This window comes from Oreochromis aureus, linkage group 10 (genome assembly GCF_013358895.1).
Source record: "Oreochromis aureus strain Israel breed Guangdong linkage group 10, ZZ_aureus, whole genome shotgun sequence".
In the NCBI taxonomy this organism is placed as follows: Eukaryota; Metazoa; Chordata; class Actinopteri; order Cichliformes; family Cichlidae; genus Oreochromis; species Oreochromis aureus.
In genome coordinates this window covers 34,387,827-34,407,118 of record NC_052951.1, presented here as the reverse complement: position 1 = coordinate 34,407,118, position 19,292 = coordinate 34,387,827, and the positions used below count along the sequence as shown (strand labels likewise).

Genomic DNA, 19,292 nt, shown 5'->3' with positions numbered 1-19,292 from the left:
AGCTGGAACAATGGAGCCAGTGCAGAAAGTTATGTAGTCAGTGTACACTCAGTCCATTGATATCCTCACTGTGAGGCTCAAGGGTGTCTCCCAGTCAGTCACCTCAAAACAGCCTTGTAGCCCTAATGCTTCTTACAATCAGCACATAGTGGGGGGTGAGGTAAATGAGGTTGTGATCTGACCTACATAGTGGGGGGAGGGAGAAGGAGCTGTATGCGTCCATGACGTCCTTGAGAACAAAAACTCTCTCAACCCACATGACTGAAGGAAAGTTATTAAAACAGACGAAGGTCCAGGTAAAGAAAAAAAGAATAAATAAGAAAAAAGCTAAACTAAAGAGAAAAAGCAGGAGCAACTGTAACAGGCTGCACGCTGGTTGACACATGCACACGTTTGCAAATCATTGCATTCTGTTTTTATTTAAATTTTACACAGCATCCAAACTATTTTGGAATTGCATTTGTAAAAATGGGCATCATGTACTTCATAACCAGAGTAACAGTAATGGAAAATAATGCAACAAATATATTATTACCTCAACCTACAAGAGGGAAAGAAGGATTACATCACCAGTTAATGATCTGGTAAACATGTTCGTGACTAGGAAAAACATTATAAATTGTTTGTGAGTTTAAGAAAATGCTGCAGAACAGCTCTGCCCACACGACAACAAGAACTGAACCTCTGCTGCTAACTGTTCACAGGTTAACTGTACTTGTGTGCTGTTTAGTTTTTTTGGGGGGGGAAATGTTTGGTATTGTGCTTTTTTTTTTTACACTGTAATATTGCCTGATAATTTTCTTCAATGTCAAGTATATCTCAGACTCTCACTAACATCACTGTCGGGTATCAGGCGTTAGAAGAACGAGTCATGATTTCTACTCTGACAACACTTCCGACCTGTGTGTTTCTCTTTATCAATAGCATCATGTTGTTCACTCTGAGGAGTAAACCTGTGTTTCGTGAGACCTGCCGTTACATTCTTCTTTATAACCTCCTTTTTGCAGACACTGTGCAGCTGGCACAGAGTCAGATTCATTTTCTTCTTGCAGTTCTTAGAATAAGAATTTCATATCCTGTATGTGCCTTTCTTGTGGGCTTCACTCAGCTCACAGCTGTGATCTCTCCTCTCACACTGGTTGTGATGCCTCTTGAGAGATATGTTGCTGTGTGCTACCCACTGAGGCATGGGACCATCATCACCATCAGAAACACAGGGGCAGCTATCATTGTGATTTGGGCCATCAGTTTTTTAAACATTATTATTCGCACTTTGTTGTTTTTAGCACTATTTGAAAAGTTGGATAAAATAGAGGTGAAATATCTTTGTTCTGAGATAGGTATTCTGCTCGGGTCAAAGTCTGATCATTTTGACAAAGCTTTCACTTGTATTGTGTTTGTGGCTGCTGGTGTGGCAGTCATTTTCTCTTACATTGGTGTGATCGTAGCAGCCAGGTCAGCCTCCACAGACAAAGCCTTAGCCATTAAAGCTCGTAACACACTGCTCTTGAATCTCTTCCAGCTGATCCTCAGCCTCTCCTCAACCATTTACTACCCATTGCTTGTACCTCTTTCAGTGACTGTCACAAGGATAGTACTTGTTCGCATTCAGAATGTTTTTTATCTTTTCTTTATTATCTTACCCAGGTGTCTGACTTCTCTCACCTATGGACTAAGAGATCAGACTATCAGACCTGTCCTCATATATCATCTATGCTGTCGGTTGAAGTGCCCAGTGGTAGAAGACAAGGGTTGACATGTTTAGCTTGGATGGAGGCCTTTGTGGATGTGCATATTTGACAGTTTTTCAAGGCACTGTAAACTGGTGTCCAACATGTATTATTTTGAGACCAAGCTTACATAGCTATAGCCCTGTACTATCATTTCCCACATTTTCCAAGCCTGCTTGAGGGTTAACTTTTTGATGAAATCCTGGCTCCTCCATCTTCTGTTTCTAAAACTGTGAATGTATGGACTCGTGTTATTTTTATTGAATATGTTATTATGGAAGTGAGTTGTGAAAGGAGAGACTTTACATGAGGTTTAGGGAGACATTCAGGAAAGAGCTTTATTTGAATGGATTATTATTGCATATTACACTGTGAATTACGGCATCATACAAAGCAAAATTATCATCACAGGTACAATATTTAGGCTGTTATTAATAAATATTGTTGTTTTGTCACATTTTCCAGTTTGCTGTTATTTTTCCTGTTGATGTATATTAATTATACCAAAATTTTCCTCAAGACATATCTTGAGGAAATATCACCATATAGCCCCCCCCCCCCAAAAAAAAACCTCCACGTGTATTGTGATTTTTATGGCTATATTTCTGTTTGAGTATTTAGAGGATTTGGCTAACAGGATAGTCATTACCAATTTTAAACATTTTGAACAACAGTAATATGAAAATTTTTTGATATTTTGATAACTAAATATCTGCGAAGATAGTTAAAATCTGACCAATCTTTTTATTCTTCTATCAAAAATTAACTGTCGTCTTAATGTTGACATATATTCCAGACTGTTAAAAAGAAGTAGTTATTTTTTTCCTCACTGTTCTTGCTGCTAAAACATCAAGATATTCCGGAATTATTATAATGCCAATAAAAGTTTTTAAAGGACATAGTGATGAATTGGCTCACAATTTTGCAGCCAGAAAACCTTTCAGTTGAGCATGAACTTGTCAGTAGAGTGTTATGAAACGGCTGTGTGCAGGCAGGAGTGGTGATATAAAGGACCCAAAATGCAGACTCACGGAAATGAAACGTGAACTCAAATACAGCTTTAATGCTGAAGTCCAAAAAAGTAACAAAACTGAGATTCCAAGGTAAACTTTACACAGACGGAACACACAGCAAAATAAGGGTGGATAAGGGTAGATCGCGACACGGACACAGAGAAACAGGGCTTGGATACACAGAGGGAGCAATCAGGGAATGGGTAACAGGAGGGAAACACAGCTGGGGCAACTCAGGCCTAATGAGACAAAGGAAGCACAAACAGAGACATTAACATGAGACATGGACTTTCAAAGTAAAACAGGAAACATAACACAGACTCACAGGCAGGCACTGCAACAGAAGGAACAGAGACGTAGACTGACACAGCAACTATGGAACAGAACAGAAACCAGAAAGCACAACTCTGACAAAGAAACCAAAAGACTAGAAATGATAAATAATATAATAAACTCAAAACCCTGGGTCAACGACCCAGGCATCCTAACATAGAGATGGCACGATACCACTTTTTTATGTCCGATACCGATATCATAAATGTGGATATCTGCCGATACTGATATGAATCCGATATACTGTATTTTATAATCAATAAAACAGGTTTTTTAATATCTTGCTGCATTTTGTATAAGTTCATACTCAAGTTTTAAAAAACAAAACACCAAAGCTATTCTGTTATACCTGTATGCAAAAAATAGGCTTCACCCAAAATATTTTATAGTCCAGTAATACTGGTCTATCTAACTACACTTTAACCTACACCATCCTCCCTATTCTGGTATTCGAAACAGTACTTAGTGGAAATATGCAACTCTATTAATTAGGTTGTTTAAAATATTAAACTATATATTAATATTAAAATATAATATTTTTAACCAGTTAATGAAAGAGTTTCCAAGACCAAATTTGTGTAAAGTTGCAAATAAAAATTTCCTGTTAACTCTGTCAAACGCTTTCTCTGCAACCGGGTGGAAACATGGATGTTTTGGAGAGTCCTCTTCACACACTAAGGTCAATTATGGTGTTCCACAGGGTTCAGTGCTAGGACCAATTCTATTTACATTATACATGCTTCCCTTAGGCAGCATCATTAGAAGACATAGCATAAATTTTCACTGCTATGCAGATGACACGCAGCTCTATCTATCCATGAAGCCAGGTAACACACACCAATTAGTTAAACTGCAGGAATGTCTTAAAGACATAAAGACCTGGATGGCCGCTAACTTTCTGCTTCTTAATTCAGATAAAACTGAGGTTATTGTACTCGGCCCTGAAAATCTTAGAAATATGGTATCTAAGCAGATTCTTACTCTGGATGGCATTACCTTGGCCTCCAGTAACACTGTGAGGAACCTTGAGTCATTTTTGACCAGGACATGTCCTTCAACGCACATATTAAACAAATATGTAAGACTGCTTTCTTCCATTTCCGCAACATCTCGAAAATTAGAAATATCCTGTCTCAGAGTGACGCTGAAAAACTAGTTCATGCATTTATTACTTCCAGGCTGGACTACTGTAATTCTTTATTATCAGGATGTCCTAAAACTCCCTGAAAAGCCTTCAGCTAATCCAAAATGCTGCAGCAAGAGTCCTGACAGGGACTAGAAAGAGAGAGCAGATTTCTCCTGTTTTGGCTTCCTTCATTGGCTTCCTGTTAAATCCAGAATTCAAAATCCTGCTCCTCACATACAAGGTCTTAAATAATCAGGCCCCATCTTATCTTAATGACCTTGTAGTACCATATCACCCTATTAGAGCACTTCGCCTCGCTCTGCAGGCCTACTTGTTGTTCCTAGAGTATTTAAAAGTAGAATGGGAGGCAGAGCCTTCAGTTTTCAGGCCCCTCTTCTGTGGAACCAGCTTCCAGTTTGGATTCGGGAGACAGACACTATCTCTACTTTCAAGATTAGGCTTCAAACTTTCCTTTTGCTAAAGCATATAGTTAGGGCTGGACCAGGTGACCCTGAATCCTCCCTTAGTTATGCCGCAATAGACGTAGGCTGCCGGGATTCCCATGATGCATTGAGTTTTCCTTTCCAGTCACCTTTCTCACTCACTATGTGCTAACAGACCTCTCTGCATCGAATCATATCTGTTATTAATCTCTGTCTCTCTTCCACAGCATGTCTTTATCCTGTCTTCCTTCTCTCACCCCAACCGGTCGCAGCAGATGGCCCCGCCCCTCCCTGAGCCTGGTTCTGCTGGAGGTTTCTTCCTGTTAAAAGGGAGTTTTTCCTTCCCACTGTCGCCAAAGTGCTTGCTCATAGGGGGTCATATGATTGTTGGGTTTTTCTCTGTACCTATGAAGCGACTTGAGGCGACTTTTGTTGTGATTTGGCGCTATATAAATAAAATTGGATTGAATTGAACTAATAAGGAGACCTGAAATAATAACAAAGCGGGGGGAAGAGCAGAGAGACACAGGACGCATGAAGAGAACACCATGAAACGCAGACAGAGCGACAAGCAGCACAGGCAAACACACTACATATATATATACAGACGCAAGGTAATGAGGGAACTAGACACAGGAAGGAGACACAGCTGAACCTAATGAACATGACGAGGAGGAAACAACCAGAAAACATGAACCTAGATGCAGAAACACTAGACATTACACAGAGACCTGGCAGAACTGGAACAGAGGGGAGTACAGAACCAAAACCAAAGATAATATATAATAATCAAAACAAAAACACTGAGTCCAGAGACTCAGGACCATGACAATATCAAAGAACTCACAAGTCAAATGTACGGATGTCTGTCTGACAGTTGAAGGTAAACCCTAGAGGTGGGAAGTAACAAAGTACAAATAGTCAAAGGAGTTTGCAAAGAAAAGCGTCTGGACTTCTTTAAGTTGCTTGAAGACGTTTCACCTCTCATCCGAGAAGCTTCTTCAGTTCTAAGGTCAAATGGCCGAGAGTCCCAGATTTAAACCCAGTGGGAGTATCCCCCCAAAGAGGGACAAAGGACCCCCTGGTGATCCTCTAATCACATGCGCCAAGGTGTGAAAGCGGGTGTGGGACCTAATCAGCCAGGGTTTCGGGTGAGCCCATTGTGAAACCTGGCCCCACCTTGTCATGTGAATTCCTGAGGTCAGATGGCCCAGGATGTGAGTGGGCGTTAAGGCGTCTGGGGAGGGAACTCAAAACTGGATTATAGATGGCAGACAGTTGGTGTCGTAAACCACCGCCTCTGTTCAAAGATGGTCGCTCACAGTGGACACAGATGGCCTCTTTCACTCCTCTTTCAAACCATCTGTCCTCTCTGTCCAAAATGTGAACATTTGCATCCTCAAAGAGTGACCTTTATCCTTAAGATGCAGGTGAACTGCTGAGTCTTGTCCTGTGGAGGTGGCTCTTCTATGTTGTGCCATGCGCTTGTGAAGTGGCTGTTTGGTCTCTCCAATGTAGAGGTCTGGGCATTCCTCGCTGCACTGTACAGCATACACCACGTTGTTCAGTCTGTGTTTTGGAGTTTTGTCTTTCGGGTGAACCAGTTTGTGTCTGAGTGTGTTGCTGGGTCTGAAGTACACTGGGATGTCGTGCTTGGAGAAAACTCTCCTGAGTTTCTCTGATACACCGCTACATAGGGGATGACAACGTTGTTAAGCGTCTGTCTTTCTTATCCTCCCTCGCTGGTGTCTGATCTTCTTTTCTGTGCATCTTTGCTGACTTTATAAACGCCCAGTTAGGATAACCGCATGTTTTGAGTGCTTCCTTTACATGTGTGTGTTCCTCTGGGACTCTCGGCCATTTGACCTTAGAACTGAAGAAGCTTCTCGGATGAGAGGTGAAACGTCTTTAAGCAACTTAAAGAAGTCCAGACGCTTTTCTTTGCAAACTCCTTTGACTACGATGACCTGGATGACTGACAACCATCACAGACAAAGTACAAATACTTTGCTGCTGTACTTAAGTACAATTTTCAGATATCTGTATTTTACTATTAGTTTTTTTTCTGACTGCTTTTTACTTTTACTTCCTACATTTGTAAATAAATATCTGTACTTTCCACTCCTTACATTTTCAACATGTAAGGAGTGGAAAGTACGCTCTTACATGTCAACAAACATGCTCTTACTTTTGGTTTAACACATTTCGATTGAGTTATTATTTCATCACTGTGAGCCTTGAAACAGCAACCCAATAAAAAGAGATGGCATGTGCAAGACTCAGGGGTTAAAATTGGAATGGTGGGTACTTTAGCATCTAGCTAGTGCTACAGAAGAGGAGCGAGCATAATAGAGATGTGCAAAGTAGCCGGTATTTGTATCTGTATTTGTGCACAAACATAGAAACCTCCATCAAGAAATACTTTTCACTTTCTCACTTTGAGTACATTTCCTTTTTCTTTTTCTCTTTTTTTTTACTTGTCCACTTGGTTGATCTTTATTATTATTTATTTATTTATTTATTTTTATTTATTTATTTACTTTTAAGTTATTACAATTGGAACAGATATGCCTAGTGGATAGGAGAGGGAAAGAAAAGCAGAGGGGAAGAGGGACAGAGAGAAAAGACACTAAAAATCCGCTGGATCACCTCCTGGGAAAAGAAAGAAGAAAACAAGCAAAAAGAGAACAACACAGTAGGGAGACCACAGCAACAACCTAGATAAGTATAAGTAACAGTATAACAATAAATATTGAATGTTACTGAGCAGCACGCGAAACCGAAAATGCACTATATGCTTTAAGGCAGCATTAGTGTGTGTCTGTGTACACCCGTGTGTATACCTGTATGCACACCTGTGTGCGTCCGCGCTTATTCAAAAGGTTTCTCCATGTAATGATCTGTTAGTAGGTGTGGGGAACCATAGCTCTGCCCCGCAGGACATGAAGCAAGCATGGAGGAGATCCAGGCCCCTCTTGACAGAGGTGTTCACATCTTTTCCCCTCCCTTATCTTTCCTGCTTGGTTCTTTGTCTTTTTCTAGTCTCGTCTAATTCTTACCGTCAGAGACACTGTCAGTATTGTTCTCTAAAAGCTAAGGAATTATGGATCTGATCAACTGGTCTCTTAATGAAATTGACACCTTCTTCTCGATGAGAACCCTGGGCTTGGGGGAGCCCGATCGTCCTGCAGGGACGTTTGCTGCTGGACACACAACGGCTGGGAGAAGTGGAGTTTCTTGTGCCTGGCAACACTCTCAATGGAAGACATTTGAAAGAGATCCACTGATTCGGAACCATGATAACGGGGTTCTGGATAATTGATATTGGCTCAACCCTGGCTTATCAAAGAATAAAGAAAGCGGTACAGCTGTTCAAAATCCCACAAGGCTGGCCATGCAGGGCCATGAGTACTCAGACTGTGAGTGACTGACCACAATATGGATAAGATCTTTAGAAGCTCACGACTCTGCAACAGGGAATTGATAGATCGAGGGACAAGTGATGGACGTAAGATCAACTGAGAAATTGGATGCAGTTTGGCTCCAAGACGAATGGGTTAGCTGGAACAACAATTTCTCTCAGACTGTGCTTTGACCCTCTGACCATATCCTTCAAGGCCACCTGCATCAGCTGGAGGACTGTTGACTTTCGCTTAGCACACACACACACACACATACACACACACACACACACACACACACACACACACACACACACACAGATACATATGCATGTACACTGACACAGACACCCCCCCACGCTGGTTTGAGTGAAGAGTCAAGGAGGCCATTTACGTGAAATGGGAAAGACCATCTCTGAATCGAGGAGGAGGACTAAGGGTACATCTGTCTCCATCTTACAATGCTGTGATTGCAGCCATTCTCCAACTGTCTGTGAATGGGACTCATGGCCACTGATCAGTGATCTTTGATAAGTGGTTGTTGATCAATGGTCATGAGAATTTGCATATTAATGATCATGGAACTGACCTCCCAGCCCATTGTTGCTTCAGTGGACTGGTTTCAGTCTTTATGCAAATGTGCTGTTTATAAGATTGGTGAAACCTGCAGTCAGCTGAGACTGAAGAAGTCACTTGGCTGAGTGATGAAATATTTCTCCCACTGAAAACGCTACGTCCAGATGAACAGAATCAACTTTTGGGGATTTAATTACCTCGATGATTGAGCATGCATCAAGGCATAATTGTCAGGTGTATTGCCTTGACAGTGTAAGCAGTTGTTAGAAGAGGGGGAAAAAAGCCCTTGAACATCCGTTGACCTGTATAGTGCACTCTATGTAGTATTTTGTATTCTATCAATTGTAGAGTGGACTTTCAGATTGAAAGTGTTAAGGGTTCAGAATTGAGGAGGAAGACCAAAATAATGACCACTGATCCTGCCGGGTGCAATTAGACAAAGATTTTAATGAATACACATGTGGAGTCCAACACTGTGCAGATTCAGTGTTGAACTGTCTTACAATAGTCAGAACAAAGGCTTTATAGGGTTTCTGTTGCCAGGCAGATCCAGTACAGCATACGTCAATCCAAAACCACAACCGTTCAGTCAACCCTTGACACAGTTTAAAGAACACCGTCCTCGGCTCGAACCCAGGTGCTTCCCCCAGCTTCGGTGTCGCTTATCTCTGGGACATCTGGTGTACTTCCTGGAACAGACTAACACGTACGCACCCCAACTTTGCAGTTATAGCAAAACACATCTTAACTTCTTACCTACTAACTGAGTCTACTGCTGTGTGTGTGTATGTCTGTGCATGTGTGATCCTCACGCTGCACTTTGATTGACCTCAGCTTAGGCGCCCAGGCTAAGGCCATCCTGTGTGTACTGATCTTGACTTATATGTAAAATATATAAAACAAATGTTCCAATCTAATACAACTACTTAAAGCTTAATCAAAGCTTAATCAAAAATATAAATGCATAATAAAATGACAAACCAACTCAGACTGCTTTCAGTTTCACTTCAGCAAGCCTTGCAGAAGTGTTTCCTGTCTCATTTTGGCACAGAGTATATTTCCTGTCCCTGCAGCTCAGTTTCTCACCCACTGAAGACTTCAGTGTAAGAATATAAAAACATTCAAAAGCCTTTAAAATTATAGATTCAACTCAACAGTTTAAAGTGGTTCTTCTTGGACCTGTAATAAAAGCTTAATTGGGTGCCAATATGTTTAAACATCTAAATGCACTATCAATATTAATAATTAATGGAATAGTAATAATGATCATAAAAAATAGCAGCAAAATATCCTTTTAATCTCTACAAAAGGTTTTTAAGCATACCTGAGACCAGAAGTTTTGGTCTAAGCTGACTGATAAATCCGTTTCTAATTGTGCAATAGGAAGGGATACTGATTCATCTATTTTGGAGAGTGTTCTCTATATTTTTGTCAGGGACTGGCTGTGTATAGGCAGATGAGGACCCAAACACAAGATTCACAACACCAGTGGATAAACTCAAAACATGGCTTTATTAACCTCTTAAGCCCCAAAGGGGTTTCTGAGCTTCCTGCTCAAAAATGAAATGCCCCAAATTAATTGATTATTTCTCTGCAATTACAATCTCTGTGCTTACTATCTTGGTATCAAAATAAAGCTAACACTTGTGAACTTTCATCAGAGGTGTAAATATTGAAGCAGATATTACTGTGTCTGGAACACAGAAAAAGTAAGTAGATTTTATCCTCGTCTATTTTTTATTTTTTATTTTTTAGCATATAACCCTTTTAAAAATACGCAAGGACAGGGGTGATAGAGGCAAACCTTTAAACACTCGCACAAAAGGCCAGAGTCCAGAAACACAGAGTCCAAAACTTCAGAATCCCAGGAACAGGAAGCCAAAACAAAACCAAAATAGTCCAGGGACCGGTCATGTGACTCAAGAAATAGTCCAAAAGTCCCACAGAGAATGTGGCCAGGGGCAGAGACAGTTCACAACAAAGTACAGGAGGTCGAACTGAAGAGCGACGGCACACTAGTCCACAACTGAGCAGATCCAGGGGCCCGCTTTGTGGGCTGACAGCACAAAAGTTAATAGTCTAGAGGTTCCGGGGGTCGACCAGGAAGGCAACAGCACAGGAGCATTAGGAGAAAAAGTTCAGAGGCCAGTCACAGAGACGAAGCAGATATGGAGGCCGACCGCAAAGACAGCGGTGGTCCAGAGGCCAGCCACGTTGAAGATGGCGGGGGCGACAGAGCTGGTCCGGAGGCCAGCCGCGTGGAAGACAGTGGTGGCGACAGAGTTCAGGGGGATGTCCACAATAGCAAAGATATCCAGCCAGCGGCCTGGAAGGTGGTCGGCAATGTTAAGGTGGCGAACGTGGAAGAGCCGGCCGTGCTAGACGTGGTCGTGGGCAACAACTCTCGGGCACAAGGCCAGACGGCATAGGTGCTGCAGGCAACGGAGTGGAACCTCCAGGTGGTGGCTGAGCAGACTCACCAGAGCCGTCAGGGGACATGAGGTGCTGAAGCGACTCCTCGGGCCCCCAGCAGGAACTGAAGATGCCTGAACGGGCCTCTCGGACCCTCCAGTGGAGAAAGACGGCTGAACGGGCCTCTCGGACCCTCCAGCGGACACTAGGAAGTGCTGGCCGGGCTGATCTGACGGTTGAATTAATGGGGAAGCTACATACTGGGGAGAAGGCTGAACTGATAACTGCATTAAAGGCTGAGCTGGTGACTGCGCTACAGGCTGAGCCTCAGCTGATCTGGAAACCGGAGCGGGGACCAAATGGTTCCCAGCCCACGTCACCTGGGAAACTGAGACAGGTGCAGGGGAATGCTCGGAGTCAGAGGAGCAGGATCAGAAAAGACAGACTTGGTGGGATTAGTTCGCTGCTCTGAATGAGCAGGCGAAAAACAGTCCTCTAAATCCACAGGCTGAGCACAGAAAATCACTCCTAGCTCAGAAGAAGCAGAACAAACAGAGTCTTTCATGGACTGCCAGTTGCACTTCCTGCTGCATTGAGCCCATCCATTTCTTCATTTAGTCCAAAGTTGAAGTCACCCCCAAGAAGAACTGAGCAATCTAGGTGTTCAGTGAGTGGACTAAAACAAACATGGAAGAATGAGGTAGTCATCAACATTTGGGCCATATATACTTACAATACATAACTTTTTGTTAAGCATAGATAATATAATGATTAGGAATCTACCGTCTTGATCGATAACTGTGTTGAGTACTCTGAAATTAATATTTTTATGTGTTAAAATTGCTACTTCCCTTTGTCTAAAGTTATATCAGGCAGAGAACACATGAGGAAAGTTCATCAGTAGCTGTGAGTCTCTTGTAATAGAACAACATCTGCCTGTAGTTTTTTGAGCTGGTTCAATATCTTTAACCTCTTTTCTCTGGAGCGAGCTCCATGTACATACCTTGTAACAAACCTTATTGTGTCCATAGTTGTGTGTGTATAGCTAATGTTGCACACTGTGTGTGTTGCTTACACGGGTGAGGAAAATGAAAATACATTACTCGTGTGTAAACAGATAGAGAAAAGATGTGTGGCGAGATGCTCCATAAGTCTGACTATGTGTGTGCATATTCAGTAATATGAGCAAGTTTGTACTCGCTTGAGTGTGTGTATCTTATATGTCTGTTGTGGATGTGCTGCTGTTGAGCGCGTGTGTGCGTGATTGTGCTGTGTGAATGTGTAGTAATAGAAGGTGTTCTTCGTGGTTGAGTAGGGAAACAGGTGATCAACACAGTGAAAGAAAAGAAAAGGAAGAAAACCGAGGAAAAGGGTGGGTGAGAGGGCTGAAAGAAAAAACTGAACCAAAAAAAAAGAAAACATTGTAATCAATGCATCATCATAGAACAACGCATTTTTTAACTGCTATAACATCGCGTTGAATTAGCAAATTGATATTAATAAGTTAAACATGTTAATGCAAGAGAGAGAGAAAGAAAAAAAGTGTAGTGGTTTCTTATCTGGAATGAAGTTAATTCAACCACGGAGTAGTGTCAGGGTTGCGATAGAGCTGTCCGTCCACGTAGAGGCGGCCCACGGCGATGACAGCACGGGAGCCTTTCTGGATGACGCTGGATTGAACTGGGAACAGGACCTGCGTCGTTCCAGGATCTCTATGGGGAACTTGTCATGCACGCTGATGTCTGTTCCTTTCAACTCCCTGCTGTGACTCTTCACCTGCTCCTTCTGTTTGAAATGGCCGTATTTGGCCACAATAGGATGTGGTCTCCTGGCACCCGACCTCTTAGCCCTGATGTGATCGACCTCAAGTGGGTTTTAATTAAGCTTTTCACCGTTGCTTCCTATGTAACGCCAGGACTGCCATAATGAATTAATTAAATATACCATTAAATAATTAATTAAATGTTGCAATAATTAATTAAAATTGGAAATAATTAATTAAATAAATATTTACCACACATTTAATTAATGAATTATTGACACATTTAATTAATTAATAACACATTTAAATAATTATTGACAGTTTTAATTAATTATTTAATGATTTATTTATTTAATTCATTATGGCACTTTTGTCCCCTTCATGTCTAAAAATCTGTCAGTCTCACCCATCAAACTAAGTGGGCGGGGTTAATGCTGCCACTGCAGCTTCTCTAGCATTTGATTGGCTGCCGTGCAAAGTAAGTCAAGACAGGTTGATCCTAGATAATCGATTGCTTGTATGGACTTGGTATCCCAGAATGCATTTCAAATCACAGGCAGCAATGGTGGTGGTGTAAAGTTTTAAAATACCCCGTTTTTCTGTCACCAACTACACTTTAAATAGTGTTTTAGCCGTGAATGTCGTGGCGTAATCTTCACATGTCTGGTCAGGTTGTCAACATAGAATGTGTTTGCAAAAGTGCTCAGATGTTTTCAGAGATGTCACTCGCTGTGCTAACAGTCAGCTGACAGAGTGTACCGAGCTCACAGCCCCGGTGTTCACCTGTTCCCTGTTTCCCCGTCTATGTGTGTGTGTTCTGGTCTCTCCGCCATTCCGGGCCCGGAGAGTGGTGTCCCCGTCATGGGACTCGCCGGACCTGTAACACAATCACACACCTGCAGATGATCAGCCTCATCTCGGGAGCAGTCTTAGCAGAGTGACTTAGCACCCGTCACCGCTGGATTGTTACAAGACTTCCCGTTAGTTTCCCAGCAAGTCAGCTGAAAGGGTGAGTCTGCCTCTATTGTGGATTTTCTAACGGCTGCCTATGTGATTTGAAGGCAACTGAGAAGGCAGCAAGCACGTTGGACAGAAGCACAAGAGGAGTGGAGACACAGAGCATGGACCCTGGGAAACACACATCGGGAACACGCACTGGGATTAATTGTCGTATTCTTATTTACTGCACTGTAAATAAACAGACTGCCTTCATTCAAAGAGTCTGGCATTTAGGTCCTGTATGCGCATCCCAAACAGAACAACCCAGCCAGAATGGACCCAACAGACTCTTACCTGCCGGAATGCTGTGGAGAAATAACGCAGATCTGTGAGCTCGTCAGCCGCGCGCTCACGGCTCCTGACTCACAGAGTGTGGAGGTGATTATTAACATTGCTGAAGCTCAGTTAAACCATAATCCATAAACCATCCTAGATACCCCTGCAATTTTTGGCGCCTTTAGGGAAGTTGAAGAGGCATTGCAGGCTCAGGAACCAGCATTCCCTGTTTCATCTTTGGTGCAGCCCGGCCCGCCGGTGGATGTGCATCCTGGCCTGCTACTGTTTTTGCAGCCTGGCCCGCCAGAGGTGTTGCTGTCTGCCCGTCAGCCCTGCCTTCGCGGAGAAGACGGCGCCCCCGCCATCGTCACGCCACAGCACAGCTCACTCCTGTGGCTTCAAAAGAGCCAGCTGATTCTGGATAACCAGCACAGGAAGTCGCAGTGAGTGAAAAAGACTCTGCCATTGTTGTGAATTCATTCCCTATGATTGAAAAAAATAGAGACTCTTCCTTCTAAGCCTGTTAAGTCTGGGGAGAAGCTAGTGTTCACTAACTTGTCTAGTTCTGCTTTGTGTCTCTCAGAGTTATTGAACCCAGGAACTGTTAACTCTAAGTCAGTTAATTCTGTAACAGTGGACAAAGAATCAGGGCTCCCAGAGTTAATCAACTCTGACTCAGGCCATAAGGAGATACAAATTCTCCCCAGGGCTTCCCCAGAGGATGAGCTTATGGCTTCCGCCAACTCTGGACCTCTGGAAGTTTTTAAGCCTGGTGTGCCACTCTCAGCCTCACGGTCTGCAGCTGTCGCACCCCTTTCTGCTCCACCTTTCTCTCAGCTGTCTGCAGCTGCCATGCCGCCATCATCTACTTTACTTTATTTTACTTTACTTTACTGATTTATAGAGCACTCTTCACAGGATAAAAACCACAAAGTGCTTCACAATAATATGAAACAGATAAACATAAAACAGCACAATCAAACACACAGCACAAATCTAGTTAAAAGCTAGTCTAAATAAATGAGTCTTAAGATCATGTTTAAAAGAATAAATACAATCCAGGCAACATAAAGAGAATTCCACAACCTGGGGGCAACCGCTCCAAAAGATCTATCACCTCTGGTTTTACAACGTGTTCGGGGGACTACCAACAGCCTTTGATTGGATGATCTCAGGCTGCGAGACGGAGTGTGAGGTTCTACTCTACTGCCTGCCATACCCACATTGCCATTGTCACCTCAACCCCCTGCAGCTTCTACTCTTCAGTCAGGCCCAGCCACCGCTCTGCCCAAGCTGGAGGTGTGTGTGCTGTCAGCACCTGCTCTACCTGAGCAGAAGGTCTGTGCGCCGTCTGGACCTGCTTTGCCCGAGCTGGAAGACTGCACGCCACCCACACCTGCCACACCTGCACCCGAGGACATCACACCACCATGTCCATGTCCAGCACGGCCTGCACGTCCACCCCAGCCATCAGTGAAGGAGCTTCACTGTCATGGGCAGCCACTTGAACTGCTTCGCTGCCACCGTCCCCGTGGTCAGTTACCAGAGCCATTACGTCGCCACCACCGGACCCGCGGTCGGCCACCGAAGCTGCTATGTCGCTGCCACTGGGCCCGTGTTTGGCCACCTGAAGGGTCTTACCAGCGCTGCCACCCACCAGGTCAGCCACCGGAGCTGTTTTCCGCCACCGCTGGAACCACGTGAAACCGCAGTTGTGCCTTTTGAACTGTTGGATGGAGATTTTTTTGTTTGGTGGAACTGTTTCGTATTCTTATTTACCTCACTATAAATAAACACAATGCATGCATTCAAAGACTCTGGCGTTTGGGTCCTGTATCCGCATCCCTGACATCATCTGCATAGGAATGAATCTGTATACTAGGTCTTCGAACATTATTGCCTAAGAAAAGCATGTATAATGTTAATAGAACTGGTCGTAACACAGAACCTCATGGAATTCCATAATTAACTTTAGTGTGTGAATTTCTGAAGTGGACTCCCGATATACATGAACAAACTTTAGTGATTTTGTTTTTAGATAAAATTCAAACCACTTCAGGGCAGCACCTTTAATAACTATATTAAAGGAATAAAATATTGTTGTTATCAGGTCACTTCTTTCTTTCTTATTCCTTGCTGTTCAGTCTCTTATTAATATATTGTATTGTGTTCCAAACTGTGAAAACCTTCATCCATCCTTCTGCTCATCCAGTTCAGTCATGGTTGGAATCTGTCACAGGGTAAGAGGTATCATATACTCTGAGAGGTCTCCAATTTGTTGTTGCAGGCAAAGGGCAAAGTTTAGTTTAAATATAGTATGAGCAAATTATTACAGATGGGATTTCAGTTTAAAAGCACAACATACACTTGAAGTAATTTGTGTTTGAACCAAAAATGATATTTTATGAGAGTTTTATGAACTTGCATAGGACATTATGCAACAACAATGTGTGAAAAATAAAGGTATATATCCTTAGTGTATTAGATTTTCATGGCATAGAGGAGATATGCTATTCTCATGGGGGGGGACCTGTTTGTGGGCTGTTCACTATGCAGACATGTAATAATGTCATGTGAAAGAGAGATGTTATATACAGAGTGTGACGGTAGGAAAAGCCAACTGGACAAAACCTCTACACTGCTCATTGTCTGCAAAAGGATAATGAACCTTGATAATGAAGTAATGAAGGATAATGAAGTCTATATTCATGAAAGCTATATGCTGGAAGTCTTTCTTTATGATTTATTTTCAGTGACATTAGGATGTTATGAAGATATTAAGGACTAAATACCATCTTCAAAATGTCACTTTCAAATCAAACACTGACCAATGTTACTGCTAACCTGCAGTATCTAGGGGTTTTGGAAATTGTGCTATTTTTCACTCTGTCTACGATGTCATGTTGTATATTCCTCTTTATCAATGGAATCATGCTATTTACTTTAAGGAGTAAGATATTGTTCTGTGAGACGTCTCGATACATTCTCCTGTATAACCTTCTGTTTGCAGACACAGTACAGATGGCACTGAGTCAATTACTGTATATTATTGCTACTTCTAGAATAACACTAACGTATCCTGTATGTGGTTTTCTCACCATGCTTGCCAATCTTACAACTGTGGTCTCTCCTCTCACGCTGGTGGTGATGTCTCTGGAGAGATATGTCGCTGTGTGCTACCCACTGAGGCATGCCACCATCATCACTATCACCAACACAGGTGTGGCCATCATTGCGATTTGGGCCATTGGTTCACTAAATATTCTCACTCGGGTTCTTCTGCTGTTAGAGTTTCCTTTTGAAGCCCTTGATAGTCTGCAGATGAAAGATTTTTGCTCTGAAATATCAATGTTTGTTGGGTCTATGTCTGATGATTACGACAAAGCTTTCACATGTGTTCTGTTTATTTCCGCAAGTGTGGCAATTACATGCTCTTATATTGGTGTTATAGTAGCAGCCAGGTCGGCCTCCACAGATAAAGCTTCAGCCCATAAGGCTCTTAACACACTGCTGCTACATCTGGTGCAGCTGGGTCTCAGTCTTTCCTCAACCATTTATAACCCACTTCTCACAGCACTAGCAAGAGTTTTAACAAGGATAGTGTTTGTGCGCATCCAGGTTGTTTTTTATGTGTGTATTTTCTTGCTTCCCAGATGTTTGAGTTCTCTGATTTATGGTATCAGAGATCAAAGCATCAGACCTGTCCTCATATATCATCTTTGCTGTCGACTGAGATAATCAGTTATACGATACTGAGATTTCTGCTGTTTACAGCATCATCAAAGGACCATATACTTTGATGTGCCAGTCATTATTATTACTATTATTATTATTATTGTAGAATTTTTATTGTCACTGGTACAAGAGCAATGAAACACAGTTTGGCATCTCTCCATTGGCAGCATGTAGATTTAGATTCAGTTTGTTTCAGAATAGGAGAAGACAATAAAAACAGTTTTAGGGGTATCTACTCAGGGAATGTGTGTAATACACAGTAACATAAGTATCTACCCAATAACACAGGCATATACATTTACACAAGAAAGATAGGTACAAGCTATACATACACATGCGCACATACGCATACACCCACATATAATTATGCATACATTCACACAAATACATGCATATACTCTATACGTATATACACACACACATATATACATACATGTACACGTATACACACATATGTATGCATACATACACACACACACATAAACCTACATACACATATTTCCACATACATGCTTACATATATATATATATATATACACATGCCGTTTGTGGAGCAGGTGAAATGTAAAGCATCAGTGAGTGATCAGTGTAAGGGGTGGGGGTGGGGGGTAGGAATAATAAATACAGTTATAGAGGTAGGCATGTTGGTTGCATTATAGTATAAATAAAAATACAGTTTAGAAATAAAGTGTAATGTCTGTGAGTGTCGACAGTACAGTTATCCTCCAAGCGTGTTTTACAGCCTGTAGGTAGAAGCTTCTATTATGTCTGTCTGTCTTCATCCTGATGGACCTGTAGCGTTTACCAGAGGGAAGGGGGGAAAAGTGAGTGTCCAAGGTGCGAAGGGTCCTTGATGATGATGCTGGCTTTCCACTGAAGTCTGCCAATATAAATGTCTCTGCGGGGGGTTAGTGAAGTGCCAATTGCCCGCTCTGCTACAGTTTCCTCTTGTCCTCCGCAGTGCAGCAGTTGAACCAGAGTGTGCAGCAGTAAGTCAGAAGGCTCTCGATGGTGGAGCGGTAGAAGTTTACTAGCAGTCTCTGGGGTAATTGGGGCCTGACGCAGCTTCCTGAGAAAGTACAGCCTTTGTTGTGCTTTCCCTACCTGGTGGGAGATGTTTGTGGAATCAAAATCAGAATCTGCATACTTTATTAATCCCTAGGGAAATTATGTGGGTTACAGTTGCTCCAGTACAGTAACAGTAAACAGGTAAGGTCGGCCGAGATGTGGACTCCGAGAAAACCAAATCTTTCTACACTTTCTACCTCCTCCCCATCAATGTAGAGGGTGGAGTGCTCCGATCACTTTCTTCTCCTGAAGTCAGTTATCATCTCCTTGGTCTTGGCTGTGTTTAGATGCAGGTTGCTGTTGTCACACCATTGCCTCAGATGCTGAAACTCCTCTCTGTAGGCTGAATCATTAGAATAGAATAGAATAGAATTCAACTTTATTGTCATTGCACATGCACAGCACTGAAAAAAGTCTA

General features: G+C 42.4%; 2 protein-coding genes across 2 annotated transcripts; both read left to right on the top strand.

Annotated features, from left to right (window-relative positions):
• The first annotated feature begins 805 nt into the window (after positions 1 to 805).
• Positions 806 to 1,756, top strand: LOC116335498 (odorant receptor 131-2-like). Its single transcript, XM_039618193.1, has one exon. The coding sequence runs from the start codon at positions 806 to 808 to the stop codon at positions 1,754 to 1,756; it is 951 nt and encodes a 316-aa protein (XP_039474127.1).
• Positions 1,757 to 16,290: 14,534 nt separating this feature from the next.
• Positions 16,291 to 17,809, top strand: LOC116335499 (odorant receptor 131-2-like). The gene is made up of 2 exons (XM_031759203.2): positions 16,291 to 16,318; positions 16,854 to 17,809. The coding sequence occupies exons 1-2, from the start codon at positions 16,291 to 16,293 to the stop codon at positions 17,807 to 17,809; spliced, it is 984 nt and encodes a 327-aa protein (XP_031615063.2).
• The last annotated feature ends 1,483 nt before the right edge of the window (positions 17,810 to 19,292 follow it).

Excerpts from the sequence above, each read along its gene's own strand:
- LOC116335498 (XM_039618193.1), top strand. The coding sequence starts at position 806 with ATGTCAAGTATATCTCAGACTCTCACTAACATCACTGTCGGGTATCAG.
- LOC116335499 (XM_031759203.2), top strand. The coding sequence starts at position 16,291 with ATGGTTGGAATCTGTCACAGGGTAAGAG. Across the intron at positions 16,319-16,853 it reads AATCTGTCACAGGGTAAGAG|GACTAAATACCATCTTCAAA; the intron begins GTATCATATACT and ends GAAGATATTAAG.